General features: G+C 39.4%; 1 protein-coding gene across 3 annotated transcripts in view; it reads left to right on the top strand.

Moving 5' to 3' along the window:
• KCNU1 (potassium calcium-activated channel subfamily U member 1) overlaps positions 1-23027 on the top strand; it is a 144954-nt gene that overhangs the window by 105436 nt on the left and 16491 nt on the right. For all 3 annotated transcript variants that reach the window (XR_008475938.2, XM_035270261.3, XM_054243837.2), the window contains exons 20-23: positions 9629-9725; positions 13555-13779; positions 15195-15384; positions 22790-22864. Coding sequence is in view for 2 of the 3 variants with exons in the window: in XM_035270261.3 (XP_035126152.1) it covers positions 9629-9725; positions 13555-13779; positions 15195-15384; positions 22790-22864 (587 nt within the window). In the remaining variant the exon portion in view is untranslated. The remainder of the gene's footprint in view (positions 1-9628; positions 9726-13554; positions 13780-15194; positions 15385-22789; positions 22865-23027) is intronic.

Here is a 23027-nt window from a genome sequence, read left to right on the forward strand (position 1 = left end):
ATATCAAGTACCTACACAGTATCAATTTAGTCTCTTGGCCTGCAGAGCTTAAAATATTTATTATCTAGCTCTTTACAAAATAAAATGTATCAGTTCTGTTCTATAGTTAAGATGACCAGTATCACATCAGATGTCTGGAAGCAATAGTTGAAGATTAGATTTATGATAATTTGACAAGGGCAATGATTTTCATTCCAAACTGTTAATAAATATTTTGAATTTAGATTAATGGGTTGTTCGAAAATTGGGAAAAGTAGGGGTAAATAATACTTTTAAAGAGAAATTGACTCAATTACATAATTTCAATTTTCCACAGAAACAAAAAATAATAGTACAGTAGATAAAGTAATCAAAGAATAGAATGCAATGATCATCAAGACACCTAGAATTTGGTGTAGTTACTGCTTTTCTTTTACCCTGGAACCCTGAGAAAGAAGGTCAGCTCCTTTAAGGTCAAACAGAAGGGGATGGAAGAAGATTTCAGAGAACATGCATTTTATTTATTTTTTTTTTTTCACACAGTAAAAAGAGCTTAGACATGATTGGAAATCTATTTCAATGGAGCTTTTGATATGAAAAAGAAATATATTGGCCGGGCCCAGTGGCTCGCACCTATGATCCCAGCACTTTGGGAGGCCGAGGCGGGTGGATCACGAGGTCAATAAACCCCATCTCTACTAAAAATACAAAAATTAGCTGGGCGTGGTGGTGCACGCCTCTAGTCCCAGCTACTCGGGAGGCTGAGGCAGGAGAATTGCTTGAACCCAGAAGGCGGAGGTTGCGGTGAGCCAAGATCATGCCATTGCACACCAGTCTGGGTAACAACAGCGAAACTCCGTCTCAAAAAAAAATAAAAGAAAAAGGAATATATTACAGTAAAACATTTTTTCTTGAAAAATAATCAAGAAACTGATCACCAGGAAGGGAAATATTATTTATATTTGTATTAAGATAATTTCAAACAGATACCAATTGATCCTAGTCTATAAAAGCCAAGGCTGCTTACCTAAAAAAACCTTTGACAGTACACAATTTTGCTTCTTCATTTATTCCACCAGAGCAGTAAAGAGAGAGAGGCACATGCTGCCTGAGTTATAACTAGTGGCAAAGCACGGGGAGATTTTGTTCTTGCTGTGAGACAATAGCAAAACGAGTCTGAATAGAAACTCACCTATCGGCATGCGCAGTGGTTCCATTGTACAGACATTTGGTTAGATATAAACAAAATTTATTGCCAAATGCTTGTGTGTATGTATATGTTCGGTGGTGATTTTTAAATTGTAGAAAAATTTCCACAAAGTTTATAGAATTTTTTCTTTCTCTCTCTGTCTTTTTCTCTCCCCCCATAAATGGCTGCAACTAAGTAAAAAACATTAACAAGGAAATAAATGACTTCTAGTATTTCCCTCTGAAACCTTAGGAAAAGAAGTGGAATATCCGTATAGTTTCTTGGTGCAACAGGTCTTAGCTTCAAGGAATCCAGATATGAATGTCACCAAGAGTCACACACCAGGAAAACCTAGGACTTAATGACCTTTAAAAACTTCATTTCAAATTCTAGGTAAACAGAGCAGGGTGAATATCCTCCTTCTTACCCCCTTGCATTCTCATTCACTTTAATTTAAGAAACTAAAGCATAGAAAACATCAAATATGAGTGCCCCCACCTTACTGAGGCTATCTCACCCTGCACCTCTTCTACGGTCCACTAAAAACTCCTGGCACTTACCCTCCAACCCTAGTCACAACCCCACACTAATCACGTCTTCTTGTTAAAGAACAGTATCCACAACCTTTTCCCTCCCACAAGAGACTCCTAATGCTAACTTTTCATCTTTAATCAAGGCATGTCCCTTTTAAAAAATAGCCATTGTGTAACATACAGACTGGGAGGACTCCATGTCACGAGTGATCCCAAATGGCCTCCACCTCCATTATCTCCATTGCTTCTTGACAGGTTGCTGGTGCAAGTAAATAGTCATAACACTCAGGATGCCTGCATTCACAGGCTTTCCTCCAGTGATGGCTTCCAGATGTAAGGAAATTTTTAATGTCTGTGGCCCTCAACACATCATTGAATCCGTCCAATGTTTTCAAAAGTCTGTAATCACCAGCACACTATGTTGACTCCATTTCAACATTCAGCCACAGGGATTTCAGAGAAACAAAGCAATATGAATAAGAAGACTTCACAAATGCCTTCCGATTTCTAGAGAAAAGGCAGTCATAGTATCCACGTACCCTGTAATTATTTTAGTTTCCTCTGCAGAGTGTGATGCCTACCGCCTCTATCCCTCTCTGACACACACAAACACATTTGCACCTCACAGCAGTAACATTTTGAGGGGTGCTATTGTTTCTTGTCCCAGTTCCTTTGGGGAAATATTAATGTTGATGATTTTCCAAGCCAAGCCTCCTAATCCACTGCATAAGGAAAGCATTTATGTCATGTTAAACTATGACCTGAGCTCAACCCCTTAAAACCTTAAGAAGTGGATCAATACAATAAAAAGAGAGGTAGTTTTCAGATACCTCATGTTTCTACTCCTCATAGCCATACCTCATCAAAAGGAGAAAAAGTAAAAAACAGTCTTGTGTCTGAAATTTGCATTTGTTTCAGTAATGCGTTTTAAGATTGGAAGCGTCAGAGTAACTGACTTCAGTGTTCAGTTCCTTGTCCAATACACAAAGAAAACTATCCCACAGCTGTCTATGAGAGGGAAGTATCTTTTTTTAAGATCAATATCTATGCTTACTATGCCAGTTGATATTTAGAAAGTGTTGGAGAGTGTGGGAAAGAGCACCTAAAACTACAACTGTATGCTGAAAAAAATTGGCTGAGGACATTACTCCCATGAGGGTTGAGACTTGCCCTGAGCCCCAGGCTTTTCTGCACAGGGCACAGACTCTGACTTTTATTAAAGGTACCTGCTGCTCTGGGTCATGTCTCATTTGTCCTCACATTGTAGAAAATCCCAAATGCAATATCCATGAAATATAAAGGAATTTAAATGAGGGTTCATCTGCAGAATGGGTGAGAAAGAGGGAAACTGTCTTTTTATCTTTCTCTTTTCATCTGGTAATAATTTATACTCAAAGATACCTACACGAATGTTTTCACAGAAAAGACTCTGCAGAAAAGCTGTCAGTTTTAACTCATCAGAAATAAAGCAAAGCTTAACAGAGAGTTGCTAAAATATGTGCTCAGATGTGGGCTTATCTAATAGAAACTCTATCCTAGTCTTGCCTCACCTGGGCTGGGGCCAGTCTGACCTTGGATCTAACTTCTAAGCTAGGAGATAGAAAAAAATGCCTTTGTGGAGATTTTAGATTGTAAATATTGCAAACAGAGGCCATGAGTTTGATGGAGCCCATCTGTAAAGCAGCATTTAAAGGCAAACAGAACACTCTACTCACAGCTGATCGAGTTTACCTTATAACACAGTTTACATTCTCCTATATAGACTGAAATAAGATTATACTGAATACAATTATACCCTGAATTTTCATGTACTTCCTTTAAAAATACCATTTATAGATATTTTTAAAATCATACCTACTATCCCTACTATTAAAGTTTATAATTTTATAATGACTTCATGAAGAATCTGCATGTGCAAAGAATCAAGAGTGACCAGGAAGCAGAGAGAGGTTAAAGAATATGGAACCTGTTTATCTTAAGACATTTCAGGGATATTGGCCACCTAGATGTCTTCTCTTCCATTAAACATCAGTAGAACTCATCAATAAACACTGAAGTGTAGAAAGTTTTCTGCACAAACATGGAAGGCTTTCTAGGCATAGTATTTCAAGTGTTTTGTTCTTTCTTTCTTCCTCTTCCTCCCAGGGAGCTTTTCAAAAAAGTATCCCCATTTTGGCAACAGTGACCAGTTTTAGCCCTGAAAGTCTCCATGTCCTGGGACACCCAAGCAAAGCAGAATGGCTGGTAGACAGTAGGTTTATTTTCCTCTTCCCAATTGATTTCTTAACGTTTTTTCAGATGGCAACCAAAGAGGCTTGGTTGTCAATGTAACGAGGCTGTTGTCAATGTATGTCACATCCAGTGAGATTTCATGGCAGGTCTTTTTAAAATTTTACCTAGTAAAGGAGTAGCAGCAAGGATTAATTGGCCAAGCTAGATGCAAGACACAGAGCTTGGTGCCTGTTGCACTCCTCATGGAAAAGGAAGGGATCACAGAGGCCTTTCTAACAGGGCAGGTGAATTATGTCCCCAGTTGCTTGGTCCTGAAAGTGTCTTGGTGCTCACAGGATCTCTTTTCAGCTTGGCCATACACAGGTTCTTGGGGAAATGAACTATATAAAATTGTCAATGTTTTTAAACCTCAAATTTCCCTCCAAGGTAAAATAAAATGCCTCGTAATGAATAAACAGCAACTAAATGAAATCCAGAAAAATTAAATCATAATGTGACCATAAAGATTAGGCTCAGATTCTAATATTTGACTACAGTTTATGTATAAGTGTGGGAGGGGATATGTGAATAGAATCGCACTGATTATGTAACGGGCCCTTACATTTTCCAATTTTAGGTGATTTTTTTCCCCATAACATACAGAAGTCATCAGAATTAACATAAGTGAGTCTTTCCAAGTCAGGTATAAACTGAATATAAAGTCATTGAAGAGAGGGCAGATGTAGCCCTTCAATATACAGAAATCTCAGAACCATCAAAGACATCCTGGGACACAGGATTTTTTTCTCAGTTTTTGGTTAAAACTTGACTATTTTGTTCAAAACGCAGTTACAATGGAGTTTTCAAAAGATTGAACCAAGAAAGCTACTCAAACTGCTGGACACACAAATGCTCTTCCCTCCTTCTCTCTATGCTAGAACTTCAGGAAAGTTGTTATTTTTGTAAAACTCAAATCTCGCCCCAAAAATATATTGCTCTGCATCCAGGCCCGAAAACTCTCTCTTAAGAATCTACAAGCCAACTGTGGGGTTTTAAGGAAATTTCAAGTAGAATGGTCATCAGCAAGGATTTTCTAACACAGCCGAAAATGAGGCCTACGAGAGAAAAAGAAAAAGAATCATAGAGGCTTTTTGAACTTCCTAGGAAATATTGTGAACAGTGGAAGATCTCATTTTTTGGCAGATCACTTTTAAGAACCATCTGAGTCAAATCTGTAAGTTGGAGAAAATAATGATGACGAATTTACCTTCTTGGAAACTATGCCTCCTGACCTGGCAAAGTGAAACCTAGTCCACCATCTTAATACAAGTTTTCTTACATGCTTTGGTCTCTCTCTCATCAGGTGCTACCACTGGCAACCAGAGGCACAGGGTTTATTTATTTTTCCTTTAACTGATGGGATTTATACAGGATAAGTTGCTGGAAAAATGGGAGAATAGAAGTTCTATTCAGAATGGTCGCAGAAAACAGAGCTGCCTTTCCCTGCTGGAACACATTCAAGCATGCACTCATGAAACACAGTCTTCATGCATATCAAAGCAACCCAAAGAAAAGCAGTCATCAGAAAGGAACGCTGATCTGCATGCTGCTCTACACAGCCACACGTGGACAGGCTGCAAAAATTGTTCTTATCCAGCAGCTTCCAAAGGTGGAAGATGGACATAGGACTCTGAGAACATTTCAAGGTTCATTGCTTCCTGCCTGGTCCCAGGAAGCAATGACCCTTGGGCAGTTCACTGTTGGGCAGTAAGAAGCAAAACTTATGACCAGGGAACCAACTCCATCCTCATCCCAAACACATCCTGCTGAAGGGCACTCCATGTAACTCCCAGTGTGTTTCTTGCCAGACTCTCCTATACACAAAGCCCCTCCTTCCACCTTGGTCAGGCTTCAACAGCTGTTTTTTGAACTGAATGGTACCCCATGGCTACCTTTCCCTATTCCTTGCTTCCATGTTCTAAGACTGCTAGTGCTGAACATTCCCATAGATGATTTATTAGTCTCTTTAGGAGAGTGTGTTTCCATGAGGATCATGTCATTTGCAAAGCATATGGCAGAAGGGAGCTTTAGTTAAGTGATGGCGATGTAAATTGCATTCGGTTTTGCTTTGGCAAGGACACCAGATGGATGCCTTTATGATGAAGTGGGTTTCCTCCAACATTTTTTAAAATATCGGTCTCCAACAGGTGTTTCCTTTAAGGCATATCTGTTTTTCATAACATTAGAATGAAGAAAAATGTTGTCTGTGACAGCTTGTATTCATATATCACGCTTTTATTATGATAAAAATGTACAGTGATTGATTCACTATTCTGAGTCATGTTAAAATGTGCTTGGGAGAAGATCATCTTAAATTTGCCAAAAGGGCATTTAATTACCAGACCAAAGACTCTTCATTTATTATCAGGGTGGAGAGGGTGGAGAAGGAGGGGAAGTGGGAAAAGGCTGAACAAAGTGACCAGAAGGAAAGTAGTAGTAGCAGCCGCAGACTTGAGTGCTGAGGGCAGACAGCAGGGAACCACCTCCTAGAAAGTGACATAGCTATTTCCAAATTGTTCTTAAAGAGTTCCTGAAAGACAATCACTACCAACTTGATTATGGCATGGAAACATATGTTCTGAGAAATCCTAGGGAGAGTGTCTAGGAAGCAACTCATGGAGAGAAAGAGGTTCTATGAATGAATAATATCATTCATCAGTTCTCCAAATCCTGATGAAAATCAAGACCAGACTCAGGTATTAGGTGTGTTTGTTGGTGAGTCCCATTAACAAGCTTGGTATAAGGCTATCACCAGGGTCCTGTCTGGTACAATTAAGAGAGTCTGTAGGACTTTTGGAATTCAATGTTGGAGAAACACCATGAGTTAGAACTCATGACTTATAGATATGTAAATTGCCAAAAGACATGTTAATTTGAATGAACAGGGTAACCCATTTTGGTCAAGCTGACCTTGAAGTGTATATGTTACGTTGTCTAGCTAGGCAAATGATTAGAATTTACTAAACCCACTAAGTTTATAGGTAGTTCTTAAGTGCAAGCGGAGATTAATGATTGCATCAAGACAGCTTTTATTAAGAATTACTGTCTCCGCCTTTCCAAATCCATTTCTAATGTCCCATTTCTCCTACACTGGCTTCTCTGCCTAGGCTCTCCGTCCTATTACTTTAAGTTTGACATACCAATCTCAGTTGGAATAAATTCTTTTGTCTGAAAAAAAATAGGATTTAAGATAGCAATTTAGAAGCTAGCCTGTTTGAGGAAAGCAAAATTGCTCATCATTATGTTGAGGTCTGAGTTCGGGGGCCAGGTGTTGAATAATAAGCTATATTAATTCACAAGGAAACCCCTTAACCCTGAAGCATGAAGGGGAATAGGTTGTATTTCTCCAAAAATGTAGAGTAAAATCTCATGGGACAGCATTGTTATCAGTTACATCTGAAATGAGCAGGACTGAATCTGTAGTGTGACACAGAGGACAGTGTATTCCAAAAGGTTTTAGGGGATAATAACAGATACTTTAAATAGATAAATAAAATAAGTAAGTATGTAAGTAAACAGTAAAAGCTTCTGTGGTCAGATAAGTTGTGAAACACTCGATTATCCAAATTTTAAAGGATTTCTATATTGCAGAAATCCTTTTATATTCTACTGTCAGAACCTTTTACAGGCCAAAGAGCACTGTGACTATATTAGTCCATTACCACACTGCTAATAAAAAGATACTTGAGACTGGGTAATTTCTAAAGTAAAGAGGTTCAATTGACTCACAGTTCAGCATGGCTGGGGAGGCCTCAGTAAACTTACAGTCATGACAGAAGAAGCAGCAAACAAGTCCTTCTTCACATGGTGGCAGGAAGGGGAAGGGCAAAGAGAATGGGGGGAAAGCCCCTTATAAAACCATCAGCTCTCCTGAGAACTCACTATCACAGGAACAGCATAAGGGTAATCATCATGACTCAATTACATCCCACTGGATCCCTCCCATGACACATGAGGATTATGGGAACTACCATTTAAGATGATATTTGGGTGGGGACACAGCCAGACCATATCAGTGACTCTCAAAGAGGGGCCATTCCTCTCAAACTTTGGTTACTCTAGGACATCTCCAGTTACGATTATACCATGGAACATGTGTTTTGCAAAAGGAATTGGTTTTAGAATAGGATGGACTTATGCCCTGGTAACAGCTATGAAAGCTCAGTGGCTGAGCACATGAAAGGTTTATTTCTTGTTCACATTACATGTCCAGCACAGACTAAGTAGGCCATGGCACTCAGTTCAAGGTGCCCACTGGAGCAGCCAGGTTGCTCATCTCCATAGCAGGCTAGGAGAGAAAATTTACCTAAGAGCTTCTCACTGCCTGACCCATCTCTTCTCACATTTTATTAGACAGAGCCAATCACATGGCCCCACCTCCCTGTCCCTACACTCAGAAAAGAAAGCAGAACTGAATATGGCGAGGTTGGTAACATCAAGCTCAGTACTCTATTCAAATGCCAGCTTTGCACTTTGTTAGATCTTTGACTTTTATTCATAAAATAAGGGAAGGTAGTCTTTAAGCTCTCTGGCAGAGACAGAAATGCTCACCAAACATTTCAAGTTACTTCCCATGTTCCCCAGGCCTCTTAAAGTCAGCAGGAGCCACGGGACTACTGAGATGAGAGCAAAAATAAAGCAAGTCACCCTGGGCCAAGGCACTTAGAGACCTAGGCTTGGTTCTCCAGTTCCTTTCTTCTTTCCTGCCTGATGACTGAGAAGGATGCATCTTTCAGATGTTGAGGCCATAAGATGGTAGAGCCTCTATTCCTCAGGCTCTAAATGGCCGTGTGGAGCAGTGACACCTTTTTGCCTGAGTGAAATATATAGCATAGATGAGCTGTGTTGTGTTAGGCCCTGGGAACATTGAGGTTTTTTCTGCAGTGTAAGCCTAGATTTTCCTGAATTACATAAGTCTTTCTAACCCTTGATTTTCTGTAATTTGACAAGGGTTTTCTTATTCTCTGACAGCAAATATGCATTCCTTAGGATGAGAGTGGGATTTTTCAAAAGATCATCCAACCCTGTCAAAGATTGAATATATTATGAAACAAGCATGTGTCTAACTCCAGTGTGGGATGACCACGTGGACAGCATTGCCAAGACTTAGATCAAGATCAGAGCAAGGTCTAGGCAAAGGCAGACCAGTGATGAAAGCTTTAAATCATGCAAAAAGTATTTACTAAATAAGGATGTTTCAACAGGGACTCATTTGGGAAAATATATGGAAAGGAGAGGTGAGGAAAACAGGCTAACAAGAGAAATGTCAACCATGATTGAATCTCTCACAGCTATTTTAATTCTATATTAAGGTGCCAAAAACACTGCTCATTATATCTGTCAATGAATAACAGTATCAAAATTAAAAGCAGAAACAACTACCTTCAAGATATGTATAATCCAAGGCCAAAAAGAAAAAAAAAATCTTGATGTGGCTTTTGCCCAAAATGCTTAGTGTGTCTTCAGCTGTGATACAAGCTGGACTCTTTGTGTTCTTCAGATATGAGCCTTTATTATAGAGTCTTCCAGACCTGATATCATTCTACTTATGTTATTCTCCTCTTTGAGTTCAAGGTTCTAAAGAGTTTCACATCTCGGCTTTGTTGCAGTGAAGCTCTAAATAGTCCCAGACTAACTCTCCATTATTCCCATTTAGGACCCTTCTACAAGAAGCAGAACAAGATTCTGACCAGCTGGATAGCAGTGGCATGTTTCACTGGTGCAAAACAACCCCTTTGGACAGCGTGATTCTGGTAAGTGATCTTGCATCATCATATCTCAAACAAGATAAAGCATTTCTTAGGGTACATGATGTTCTTATAGTAGTCATAAGCACCTGTCACTTCACTTTGTAAGCTGTAAATTTGTCAAAAAGAAAAGAAACATACCCCAACAGCTAGATGAATAATACGCAAAGTCACGGGAGGCATTTGACAAAGCCTATGTGAGTAGTATGCTGGAATTTCAAACAATTACATGTCTTCTACTGTTTCCTCTCTCCTTCAACAGTTTAGCTGACTCAGTTATTCAGAATAATGTTCTCCTGAAGTTTTGCTATTTTCCTTGCAAATCTAATTAATTTAAATGCACCAGGGAAACCTACTGTTTACAAGTAATCTGCAGTCTTTTTTTCTTAAGTAAATAAGCATTTTTCCAATGTGTTTGTTTTGAAATTTGGATTTTCTGTAGTAGTTTTTTCTTAAAGTGACTCTACTTAGACTTAACCCATTAGCCATAAATATGCCTCCTAAATGCTCAACCAGGGTAAATCTTTGTAGGTATTACAGTCATGTCCTTCTCTCTCTTCTCAAGGAGACAAACTAACTCAGCTCACAAAATGCCTGCAACTAAGATGTAAAACGTATTGTATCCTAATCCACGGTCTGACACTTGCTTCCTAGATGACCACCTACTGTAATTTTCTGGAACTGGAAACTCAATTATAACCTTAGTGATTTATCTTAAAAGTAGTAGCTGATAAATTTAACTAATAAAAATGATTGCGTCCGGGCACAGTGTCTCAAGCCTGTAATCCCAGCACTTTGGGAGGCCGAGGTGGGCAGATCAAGAGGTCAGGAGTTCAAGACCAGCCTGGCCAATATGGTTAAACCCCACCTCTACTAAAAAATATAAAAATTAGCCAGGCATGATGGCACATGCCTGTAGTCCAGCTACTCAGGAGGCTGAGGCAGGAGAATCACTGGAACCCAGGAGGTGGAGGTTGCAGGGAGCCCAGATTGCGCCACTGCACTCCAGCCTGAGCGGCAGAATGAAACTCCATCTCAAAGAGAAAAAAAAATGATTGCTTGCATGCTGTATGAAACCTATATATTTTTTCATATATGACTAATTGATACATATATATACATATACACACACACATATATATGTATCTATCTATATAATTAGATATATTCTTCCTTTTCAAAAGTAGTTTGTTTAGTTCACTTTTTTTTGATAGAGGCACACATGCACGCACACACATCTTTGTGGCTCAGCGCCAGTGTCCTCACAGAATATATTCCAACTTTTGTAAAACCGTGATCAATCATTTGATCAGAAACGCAAAACTGTCAGAGATGTCATACCAACTGAAAGACTGTTAGGGTTGCTGAAATTCACCATTTTAGCAATTATGTCTTATTCTGAACTATACAAAATAAACATCCGTTGAGCAGGAAACCAAACATATTTTCAGTAGGAGGCAAATCTTTAGAAAGGTCAGGAAGTTGGTTGCAGATTGAGACATTTGAGACCAAAGGATGGAAATAGCAGAAGTTTTATTAGATCATATTTATTAGGAATGCAGACAGGTTGCCATGATTGATATTTCCCTTATGATGGTCTTTTGTTAAGTTTAGGATGCCTTCTAGTTTTAAAAATGCTAAAGAATTTGAAATATGTGCCTCTAGGAAAGAAGTATCTGGATTGCAAAATTCGGGAAGGCTTTAAACTTGGTTTTGTTTGCAAAGGGGTCAAGTAGAAGTGGTCAGTTTAAGTTACTTTGAACAAATAGGACATCCTCCCTTCCTCCAATAGCCACCATCTTTCTTAATCCAGAGACAGTGTTGTGCCACAGTTTCTTAGAGAAATTGCCTCTCTAGCTGTGCCCATTAATGCATTCTGCCATGTATCCTTGTTTCTAATTGTTTAGTTCTATTCAGAAGAGCAATTGTTGGACTTTAGACATGTTACATTAAATACCGTTAGAGCCTTCATTATTCAAGTTAAAACTAATCAGATTAGCTAGAGACAATTATTTAATAGATTTGGTTAAGATTTATATCACTCTAGAAAGGCTCTCCAGACAAGTAGCTTTATTTTCCCTTTCAGGGAAATCCCTCTTGGAAGGAGAGTACAGTATAGTATTTCCCAGTATATGCTAATTTGGTAAACTCTAATTGTTGAAATGTCAGATGTTACTTATTTATCCTGTTAGATTTCATCAATGCCTGTTTCATAGAAGCTTTCCATTTAACCCAGCAGAGGACTGGCAAAAGGAAGAATGATATATCTATTTGAAGTATGCTGAGTCTTTGTTTGTCTCGGAATGTAGGAAACGCTCATGCTGAAATTTGAGTACATTTAACTTATTCTATACCAGATTCTAGGTGTCCTCCTTTGAAAATGTAGAAATTTAATAACTTTTAGATTTCATCAGTAGTTATTGAACAACTTTTAGTGAGTAAGAAATATATTTTTTCAATATATTGCATCCTACAACAAAATTAACTTTTTTTTTTTTTTTTTTTTTGACACGGAGTTTCGCTGTTGTTACCCAGACTGGAGTGCAATGGCACAATCTCGGTCACCGCAACCTCCGCCTTCTGGGTTCAAGCAATTCTTCTGCCTCAGCCTCCCAAGTAGCTGGAACTACAGGTGCACGCCACCATGCCCAGCTAATTTTTTTGTATTTTTAGTAGAGACAGGGTTTCACCTTGTTGACCAGAATGGTCTCGATCTCTTGACCTCGTGATCCACCCACCTCAGCCTCCCAAAGTGCTGGGATTATAGGCATGAGCCACCGCGCCTGGCCAAAATTAACTTTTTTTTTCCATTTTAAACACAAAGAAATTAAAAACGAGAGAGGTTAAGTAATTTGCTCAGTCATATAGCTAACAATAGAACCAGAATGCAAAATCATGTCTTCTGACTCCAAGTCCAGGGTTCTTTCTGACACATCCCAGTCCCGTTAAGAGGAGACGTTAGCCATACTCTGAAAGAAACCACACATAGGATAAAGATAAGTTTTCTACAGAAATATCATTCTTTAAAGGTAACATTTATTGTTTTCATGAGTCTCTATGAATGTGGGAGAAACGTACATATGTGTCATGTATATTATTTTGTTTTCAACTTAGAGACACAGAGGTGAGTTAACAATTGGCAATGCTGATAGTAGTATGATACCTATTCAAATGTTTGAGATCAAATGAAGTCTTTATAGCATTTCCATTTCTTTTATGCACTTTGCATGATGAATTTCCTTGATGCAGGAAAGAGTCTACAGAATCAGTTCAGTGTATTCAATTGAACTATATAAAATTGCCATTGTTCAACCATTTTTGACCCATAATAAGGTAAATTCATATGGTTCAAACTGATGAATGAAATTCAATGAATGCTGCAATATGTTATACATCTTGCTGTAATTTTCAGGACTCACTAGAAGATATGATTTAGCAATGAATTTGGAATGTCTTAGGTTTTCACCAAATTTTACTATGGCGCATACAAGGCTAAAAATATGTAATAAAAATCAATAAATACTTTTCCCATTTGGTCCAATGATTTCACACCCTGAGGATGATGCTGATCTGAGTTTTAGTTGATGACTCCAGGCTAATAGTACACTAAAAAGAAAGTGAAATAAGAAGAAATTCCACAAAAAAGTAAAAAGTGGAATTGTGCCACCTGTGCATGAGTTCTGTGTTTTACAAACAATTTGCAAAATTCTATTCACCTTATGAAAGTAGGGCTGTGGATGTACCTAGATGAGTTGGGAGGAGGAGAGGGAGCCCAGTTGGAGGGATCCTCATCTTGTTTACAAAAATGACCAGACTCTGGCATGCTTGTCCTTAGAAACGAACTGACAAGTTGAAACACAAGTTTCAGAACCACATTGTAGCATGTGTATTTGGAGACGCTCATTCAGCCCTGGTGGGGCTTCGGAACTTTGTAATGCCCTTGAGAGCCAGCAACTACACCCAGCAGGAGCTGAAGGACATAGTGTTCATTGGGCCTCTGGACTATCTACAGAGAGAATGGCAATTTCTCCAGAATTTTCCCCGGATATATATTCTGCCTGTAAGTATCATATAAGGAATAGTGAATATTTATAAGTATTATAACATTAATCAGACTAGAATTAATAATGATAATAATCACTTGCAGTTCTACAGTGCTTACCAGATGCTAGAAACTGTTCTTAGATACTTTACTTATATTAACTCATTTAATTCTCAAAACTATCCTATGGGGTAGATATTAAATTTGTTGAACTTTAAGCATGGAAAGAGAAAATAACTTGACTAAGATTGCACAGCCTGTAAGTAACAAAGTTAGGATTTAAATCCAGATGTTGTGGCTCTTGAGTTAATGCTCGAATCACCATGTTTTATGATCTTTGTACAAATAAGAGTTTCTCTGCATTTCTGAGTCTGATTGTAATTCAATGGTTATACCTAAGCTAATACTGGTCAGCCTTTGGTGCTCTAATTTTCCATCTTTTCTGGAGACATTTTATATGGACCATATAATGCCACATGGCCCCTGAAAGCTGTATGAAGAGGAGGGATTTTGCTTGTGTGGTATTGTGGTTGCAATTATATTTTGCCTGAAGTTACATAGATCTATCTCCCACTCTATACCACCATTTCCCTGTTGACAAATCCATTATTTGCACTGGGAAATGCACCAAAGCATTTGAATTTTCATCAGATAATACTGCCAATATATCAGCTTAGTGCAAAAGGAACCACGATTTTTGCCATTTAAAGTAATGGCAAAAACCGTGGTTCCTTTGCACTAACCTAATATAATAAATTTTTCAAATTTCAAAAATAATTCTCTCAAGAAGCAAATTGCATTTGCTTTTTTGAAAAGCCACTGTAAGATTCCCTGTAGTACCTCTCTTGCTTAAATTCACTGAAAGAAATTTAAAAAAAAAAAAGATCAGATCTCCTGATCCAGCTAGTATTAGGAATTTTCACTATATTAGACTCCAACCTACCTGAAGACAGAACCAGATCGATCTCTGTTTTACCATCAAAGAAAGAAGCAACTTCCACTTTGCTAGTTAACTCAGAGTGCAAGTTGGGTTACCTGCTTGTATTAGCAACATTGTGAGGATGCACATTTTGCCTCTAGATCCATACCCTCTCTTTTCTTTGAATGTTTTTCCTCATCACTGTTACCCTGACCCTGCTCTCTTCTTCCACCTGAGTCAGTGGCAAGGATTTGTGTTCCTCCCTCCCCACTCTCCTCTGTCTCATCCAAACTTGCTTTCAGGAAAGAATCTAGGAAATTTATTCACACTAAAATATTAATGACTGATAAGTGAAATTTATGAGATATGAGGTAACTGTTTTAACATGAACTCAGTGAAGGCTGGAGCTCAAAGCTCAAAAATTGCATCACTCGCAAAGAGCCACCACCATGAGCCATGATATAACATCCCTCCATCAGACAAGTGCCTCCTCTGTCTATTTTCCTTTCATTAGGGATCCGTACTTTATCCTGGAGACTTCCACGCGGCCAACATAGAGCAATGTTCCATGTGCGTTGTCTTGTCCCCTCCATCCAAGTCATCAAGCAGCCAGACTCTGGTAGACACGGAAGCGATCATGGCAACCCTCATCATCAGATCCTTGCGAACTGACTCCTCCTCCGACCCGTCATTTGCAATGCCAGGTGAGAATAGCACCCCTGGCAGGAAGAAGCTAGGAAGTATGGAAAAAGAAAAGAGAGTTAACTCCTCTTTGAAGTATTTTAATTATGGGGAGCAGGAGGGTGGACCAGATGTCCTCTGAGGTCCCTTCCAACCCTGAGAATCCTATAGTAGAAATAGCCCACAATTCAGTGCTCTGGAATTCTAAGTCAAATGGAAAATGATATGCATCTTTTAAATGAAATGCACATAAGACTGTTTTTTTCATTTTGAAGGAAAAAAACACAATTTTGAAGTGCTATTATTTTTATCAGTGAACATAGCAAGTGGTACGTTATTTTAATTAATTAGGTACTATTATAGTTATGATTATTATTAAGAAATTCTCATTGGATCTTATAGATCTAATGCAATCAAGTTAAAATTCTTAGTTTTGTGGTTGAGAGAATGAACCATGATTCTCTTTTACTTTTTGAGATGATTTCAATACATGAAGTTTAGAAGACTAACATCTTTTCTAACATCTATAGATTAAAAATGTCATCTTTAACTTCAGACTAGAAAGAGATGGTGAGAGAGAGATGCAAGGGTCTTTCCAGGATGGGGATCATGTTTTTTTTCCCCTTTGTATTTCTTTCAGCTCCTATTGGAATTACTGTCATTTAGTTAATGTTTAACAAATACTTGTTTAATTGCAGCAAATGAGCTGTGAGCCAGACACCTGAGGAGCTTCCACACATTTCACTGTGCCCAAAATGAGGTCAATCCTCATGACAAAATTGTGATTTTTCTTCTTTCCTAAAATGAGAAAAAGTGTATACATTAGTCTGTTTCTAAAAATTGGCCACCATCCCCTCAACCTAATCTGAAAGTACTATTACTGAAGAATTTTCTGTTTCTAAAACAGACTTCCAATTCAAGAAATAAAAGTAAGTCATGATTGGAATCCCCTAGATCCAACCATGTTACTTGGGGATGATTGATTCTCTGTATCAAGATCAGATACTCAATCTTTGGCTCATGCAGCCTCTGACCACAGCTGTCCCACTTTGCGTGGCACCTGAGGAGGTTAGCATTGAAGGCATTGCAAGGCTTTCCATGATAATGGCTGTGGATAAAAATGTTCATGATTCAAACTGGGAAACTAGAAAACTCTCTCTGACTCCTAGACACTGTTGCTATGCAAGAAAATATAAGGTTATTGAAACAAAGGAAAAAACAGTAATCTAATCTTTGGTGGGCAAACTGAGTCAGCTGTTAGACCTTGACTAAGCAACCAGTGCTGACCCAGCAACCAGGATCTCAGGGTGTTTTGCAAAGCAGAATTAATAACAAGGCACTTCGTGAATATCAAAGTGCCAGGAGCAGCCACACTCAGGAGGGGTAAGCCATACCTCTGCTGAGCAAATCTGAAGATCCATAAAAGTGCTATTGTATTCTGCCATAGGAATCCTTAACTTAGCAATTAGGGTCACTCCGTGGATTCACTTGTCGTGTGTGTGTGTGTGTGTGTGTGTGTGTGTGTGTGTACATGCTTGTAACTGACCATAATTGGACAGAGAAGAAGTATTCACTTTAAAAGCAGTATAAATTCACATACAAATGAAAATGCATGCACAATATAAGCCCAAGATAAACTGACAACACCATAAGTCATTTAGTTGATGGTCTAGGCGAATAGTTCTTCCTATGACTACTATTATTAAAATTTCACCTTCAATATGGACTAGAAAAACAAAAAAACCTATGATTTGAATTTTAGTTTCCTTTATATCTAGTGATTTTAATAGTGTATTCATTCAATCAACAAAAAATATTGTATGATATACCAGGTACTCTGTTACCAAGAAGGTGGCCCTTAAAAGGGGAGCTGACTGGTTTTGGGGGAAGGAGATTGAGGAAAGAAGGAAAAAGAATTGGAAAGACGAAGAGAAAAGGAAGGAATGTTAAAGTATTGAATCATTATGAATGTGCTTATCTGAAAAGATGAAAAGCAAAGGTTAGAGAAGAATGTGCTAAGTTGGGCTCGTTTAGATGGGATCATACCCATTTGTGTGACAGGGAAACATATATCCAGATGGACTCTAAGGACCCACATAATGAAGGCATCAGGTCTGCTTATCTGGCACTGTCACATCAGTGAAGTCACATTTTAAGAACATTTCGAGGCCAGGCATGGTGGCTTACGCCTGTAATTCCAACACTTTGGGAGGCAGAGGCAGGTGGATCATGAAGTCAGGGTGACCAGCATGGTGAAACCCCATCTCTAATTTTAAAAAAGATTTGTAAATTAGCTGAGTGTGGTGGCATATGCCTGTAACCCCAGCTACTCAGGAGGCTGAAGCAGGAGAATCGCTTGAACTGAGAGGTGGAGGTTGCAGTGAGCCAAGATCTTGCCACGTCACTCCAATCTGGGTGACAGAGCGAAACTCTGTCTCTAAAATTAAAAAAAAAAAAAAAAATTTTAAAAAGCGCATTTGGAGACAACCTATGAATAGCAAAGGGCCATTACCCAGAATTCTCCCCAATGACTCTGGCATCGTAAGTCTCTGTCTGGAGTTCATATTAATAATATAGATGTTCCCAATTTTCACAGAAGCGTGTTTGGCCTTCTTAATCATTCTCCCCATTTCTTAATAATACTCCTCTTGCACCATACATGAGAGGTAGAACCAGGAATACCCAGCCCCAAGAGCTGAAATTAGGAAAGATTGTGAGATTCTACCAGGAGGCAGAAAGCATGGTCCACAACGAGCACTAAAATAAGATTTGTTGGTAGGCAGTTTCTATCCCTTTCACTAGGGGATAGAGTGGTTCTCAACCAGTGACAACTGGTCCCCTGAGGTCACCTTACAATGGCTGGAAACAGTTTTAGTTGTCACCACTGTGGGGATGCTATCCCCATCTAGTGGGTAGAAGTCAAAGATGCTGCTCAACATCTTTCAATACACAGGATGGCCTCACAAAGTTAGAAAATGTCAACAGCAGCAAGGTGGAGAAACTCTGCCCTAACCTATCTGGAGAGCCCTTTGAGGGATCAGTGGGTTTTTCCGCATGTTCATAGTCAAGATAAACGTAAACGTGAAGCCAAGCTAAGACCACCAAGGCTATTCCCAGCAGAAATTCACCAAGGGACATTGGATGGGGTGGGGGTAGGGGGAGCAGCAGAGTGAGTACTCTCTGAAGGATCAGTGGGAATGCCGGCCCTCCTGGACAGCTCCATGGGAAATTTTAGTTTTTTTCTGTAATACTCTAATTACTGCCCTGTCACATCACAAGGAGAACAGGTTGGCAAACCTAGGTACTGAACTAAATAATCTGTGGCATGATCTAAACATATAATGGTAATTAAGCCTGACAACTTAATATGCTACTGAAATTTAAATGTACAGAAGTAATCTGCAATTAAGCAATCTTCTGTAATAGCACCCTGCCAGGCTGGAAGATTTCAGGTATAATACTATGTACTATTAGGTAGCAAAAATATTGACATCAGTAAAATGTACCCAGGCTATGATCTGACACATTCAAATTAACCATTGCTCTAAAAGGGATGGAGTTAATGTGGAAATTCAGTTGCTCTCCTTCAGCCAGCATCGGAAGCAGATTTTCATGTAGTTGCTTCAGCTGATGTGAATGTGTCTATACCCAATTAGAACACCAGACTCTAAAAGTCAGTCTCAAGTCCTTTATTAGCAGATAACTAGAGTCAGAAGGTGGGGTTCAAAAAAGGATTTTCCCATAGAGAGGTTTCTCCTTTGTAGGAAATTGATTTCAATACTTTACTGAAAATTCCAGTCAAACTGTATATATTTTAATAGGGCTACAAAGTAGGTACCCTGAAAAGGGCATGGGTTTTGAAGTTGGTGCTGATCAGGCTGTGAAGCCTCATCCATTATTTACAAGCCATGTGATCTCGAGCATGGTATGTAAATTGTGGCTGCAGTTTTCTCATCGGCAAAGGTGATCTCACTATGATTAACTCACAGATAAGATAACATGTAAGAGTTATCTTATCTCTTTACAGCATCCACTGCTCTCAGCAGCCAGAGATCGTTTATACATATTCATCGGATAATCTCATTTCCTTACTTTAAACCCTATGATGTTGACCCATGGCAATTAAAGGAAAAACTCGGATCTTGCAAGCCAGCAGGAAGCTTGGATTCTCTGCTCCTTCATCCTGTTCACACTGGCTATTTCCTGCCACGGGTTCTTTATCACATCCCTCTGCCAGATGGCTTTTCTGTATTTCTCAGACTCTGTCCCAAGGTCAGAGATGTCCCTCTTGGGACCTTATCTAAAGTCACATCTTCAACTTCAATCACTAGCCTCTAAAGTTTGGGGTTTATTCATTCTCATCAATATCCAAAAATATTTTGTGTTTGCAACATGTGATATGTAACTGGGGCAAGAATGAACATAATTCTAGCATGGAGTAGATACTTTAAAAATATTTATGGAAAGAAGAAAGGGAAGGAAGAAAAGGAAAGAAGGAAAGAAAAGAGAAAGGAAGGAAGGAAAAAGAAAGGAAGGAAGAAAGGGAAGAAAGAAGAAAGGACAGGAGGAGAGGAAAGGAGGGAGGGAAGGAGGGAAAGAAGGAAGGAGGAAAAGAAGGGAATGAAGGAGGAGGGAGGGAAAGGAAGGAAGGAATGAAGGAAGGAAGGAAGAAAGGAAGGAAGGAAGGAAGGAAGGAAGGGTAGGAGGGAGGGAGGGAAAGAGGAAGGGGAGAAAGGAAGGAAGAAAAGAAGGAAAGAAAAGAAATTAGAAAGGAAAAGGGGGATGGAAAGGAGGGAAAGGAAGAAAAGGGAGAAGAAAATGAGGGAAAGAGGGCACGTGAAACAAATAAGGCATCTTAATCTGAGAATAAAATAGAACTTTAATTCCCTCAAGTCTTCCTGCATTATGCAAATCTCAGAGGTTTTTTTTTTAAGGAAAAATAATTTAAGGTATTTAGATTTCATCAAGAATAAGAACTATCAGTGAATCAGGATCTCTAGTCATCCTTGTGCCCTTCCCCTTTAATAGCTGTGCAAATCCAGTTAGCCCTCTGGCCTTCCATTTCCACCAAAAACTGAAGGATTTTGTGAAATTCCTAAGGTCACTGACAGTTCTAGACATAAACAAAATGTGTTGGACTCTTCAGCTTTTATCCTGCATTCATTACTCAGAAATTTAGTTGAAACCAGAAATATATTCAGCTGTACTCTGCATTAACAGGAAGTGGCTCTTTTCCATCTCGGTGGCAAGACGGAAGAGGTGTGAAATATCGTAGTACATAGCATTCCTTCTGGAAACCCATCTCTCTTTGGTTTTCCCCTTTTCCTGGTCTCCACCTCAGTGGCTCCATTCCCTGTCATCTTCTCATTGTCTGCTTCTCAGGGGGCCTTAGCACAGAGCTCACCTCCATTCATTCCCCTTCTCACCCCTACCAATTACCTCACTGAGGAAACAAAGGACCTTCCAAAGATTCCACTCTCTTCTAAGCAGCAGGGAATCTTAATTACAAGTACATCTTAACGGTTTACAATATTTTTTTCTCTTATATAGTATCCTCAGAAAACTTTAAGAAAGTAACCAACAATTGTAAGCACAACTTATAATGCCATTACGGCACTTAAAAAAAAATGGCACCATATTTTTCTGTTTCTCTCTCCCACCAACTTCTTTTTTTTGAGATAGGATCTCTGTCTGTCACCCAGGTTGGAGTGCAGTAGTGTGATGATGTCTCACTGTAAGCTCTGAACTCCTGGGCTCAAGCTCCCCTCTCACCTCAGCTTCCTGAGATTTCAGCTGTGCACTACTACACTCAGCTAATTTTTTTTTAATTTTTGTAGAGAACGGGTCTATTTGCCCAGGATTGTCCTGTACTCCTAGGCTCAAGTGATCCTCACATATGAGCCTCCCAAAGTGTTGTGATTATAGGTATCAGCCACTGCACCCAACCTTCTATTCTGTTTATTTCCCTTACGTTTTTAGTTTAAGTTGGAGACTAAACCTCTGAGGGCATGCTTCTTTTGAAATTCACCGTAGTTCAGTACATGATAAAGCTGTTTCAGGCCAGTGCCACCCAGCCCCTGTTTGCCTTTTCATAAGTCATTTAAAGTGCCATTTAGATAGAACAGACATAGCCAGGCATGATGGCTTAGGTCTGTAATCCTAGCACTCCAGGAAGCCAAGAAAGGAGGATTACTTGAGGCTGGGAATTTGAGACCAGCCTGGGCAACATCGTTAAGACCCTATCCCTGCAAAAATAAAAATAAATTAGCTGAGTATGGTGGCATGTGCTGGAAGTTCTAGCTAATCAGGAGGCAGAGGCAAGGGGATAGCTTGAGCTCAGGAATGAAGGCTGCAGTGAGCTCTGGTGGCACTACTGTACTCCAGTCTTGGAGATGAAGCAAGACCTTGTCTCAAAAAAAGAAAAAAAGAAAGAAACACACACACACACACACACACACACACACACACACACTCCCCTTCCCACATTTATCAAAAGGAGATGCTGAGGAGACCCAAATAATAATTCTTTTTTTTTTTTTTTTTTTTTGAGACGGATTTTTGCTCTTGTTACCCAGGCTGGAGTGCAATGGCACGATCTCGGCTCACCACAACCTCCGCCTCCTGGGTTCAGGCAATTCTCCTGGCTTAGCCTCCTGAGTAGCTGGGATTACAGGCACGCGCCACCATGCCCAGCTAATTTTTTGTATTTTAAGTAGAGATGGGGTTTTACCATGTTGACCAGGATGGTCTCAATCTCTTGACCTCGTGATCCACCCGCCTTGGCCTCTCAGTGCTGGGATTACAGGCTTAAGCTATGGCGCCTGGACTTTTTTTTATTGCATTTTAGGTTTTGGGGTACGTGTGAAGAACATGCAAGATAGTCACATAGGTACACACATAGCAGTGTGATTTGCTGCCTTCCTCCCCTTCGGCTATATCTGGCATTTCTCCCCATGCTATCTCTCCCCAGCTTCCCACCCCCCACTGTCCCTCCTCTATTCCCCCCAACAGACCCCAGTGTGTAGTGCTCCCCTCCCTGTATCCATGTGTTCTCATTGTTCAACACCTGCCTATGAGCGAGAACATGTGGTATTTCATCTTCTGTTCTTGTGTCAGTTTGCTGAGAATGATGTTCTCCAGGATCATCCATGTCCCTACAAAGGACACGAACTCATCATTTTTTATTGCTGCATAATATTCCATGGTGCATATGTGCCACATTTTCCCTGTCCAGTCTATCATCAATGGGCATTTGGGTTGATTCCAGGTCTTTGCTATTTTTTGTCTAAGCATAGTAAAGGATTTGAGATGTGCACATGAGAGTAACTTTGCTAAGATAAAGTACCAAGTTACATGATGTTCTTCTACGTTTTGACAAGTTTTGTAAGGCATTGTGTTTGCCTTTATCACCTCCTTTCTTCTTTGCAGAGAATACTCCAAGTTACACAAGTGGACCAAATGAGAAAGAAAACTGCCAAAGAGTCCCTATCCTCACTGAATTGAGTAAGTTGTGTTTCAAGGGCAAAATCGAATGGAGAAATTTCTGTGATATATAACTGATGTTCCAAGGTTCTTTTTGGAATGCACAAAGGACTCAGGAACCAGAATGAGGCTCAGAGCTTTAAGTGCTTGCCTGGATGTTACATTGGGCTTTGATCCAACTGGG

This window comes from Callithrix jacchus, chromosome 13 (genome assembly GCF_049354715.1).
Source record: "Callithrix jacchus isolate 240 chromosome 13, calJac240_pri, whole genome shotgun sequence".
NCBI classification, from domain to species: Eukaryota; Metazoa; Chordata; class Mammalia; order Primates; family Cebidae; genus Callithrix; species Callithrix jacchus.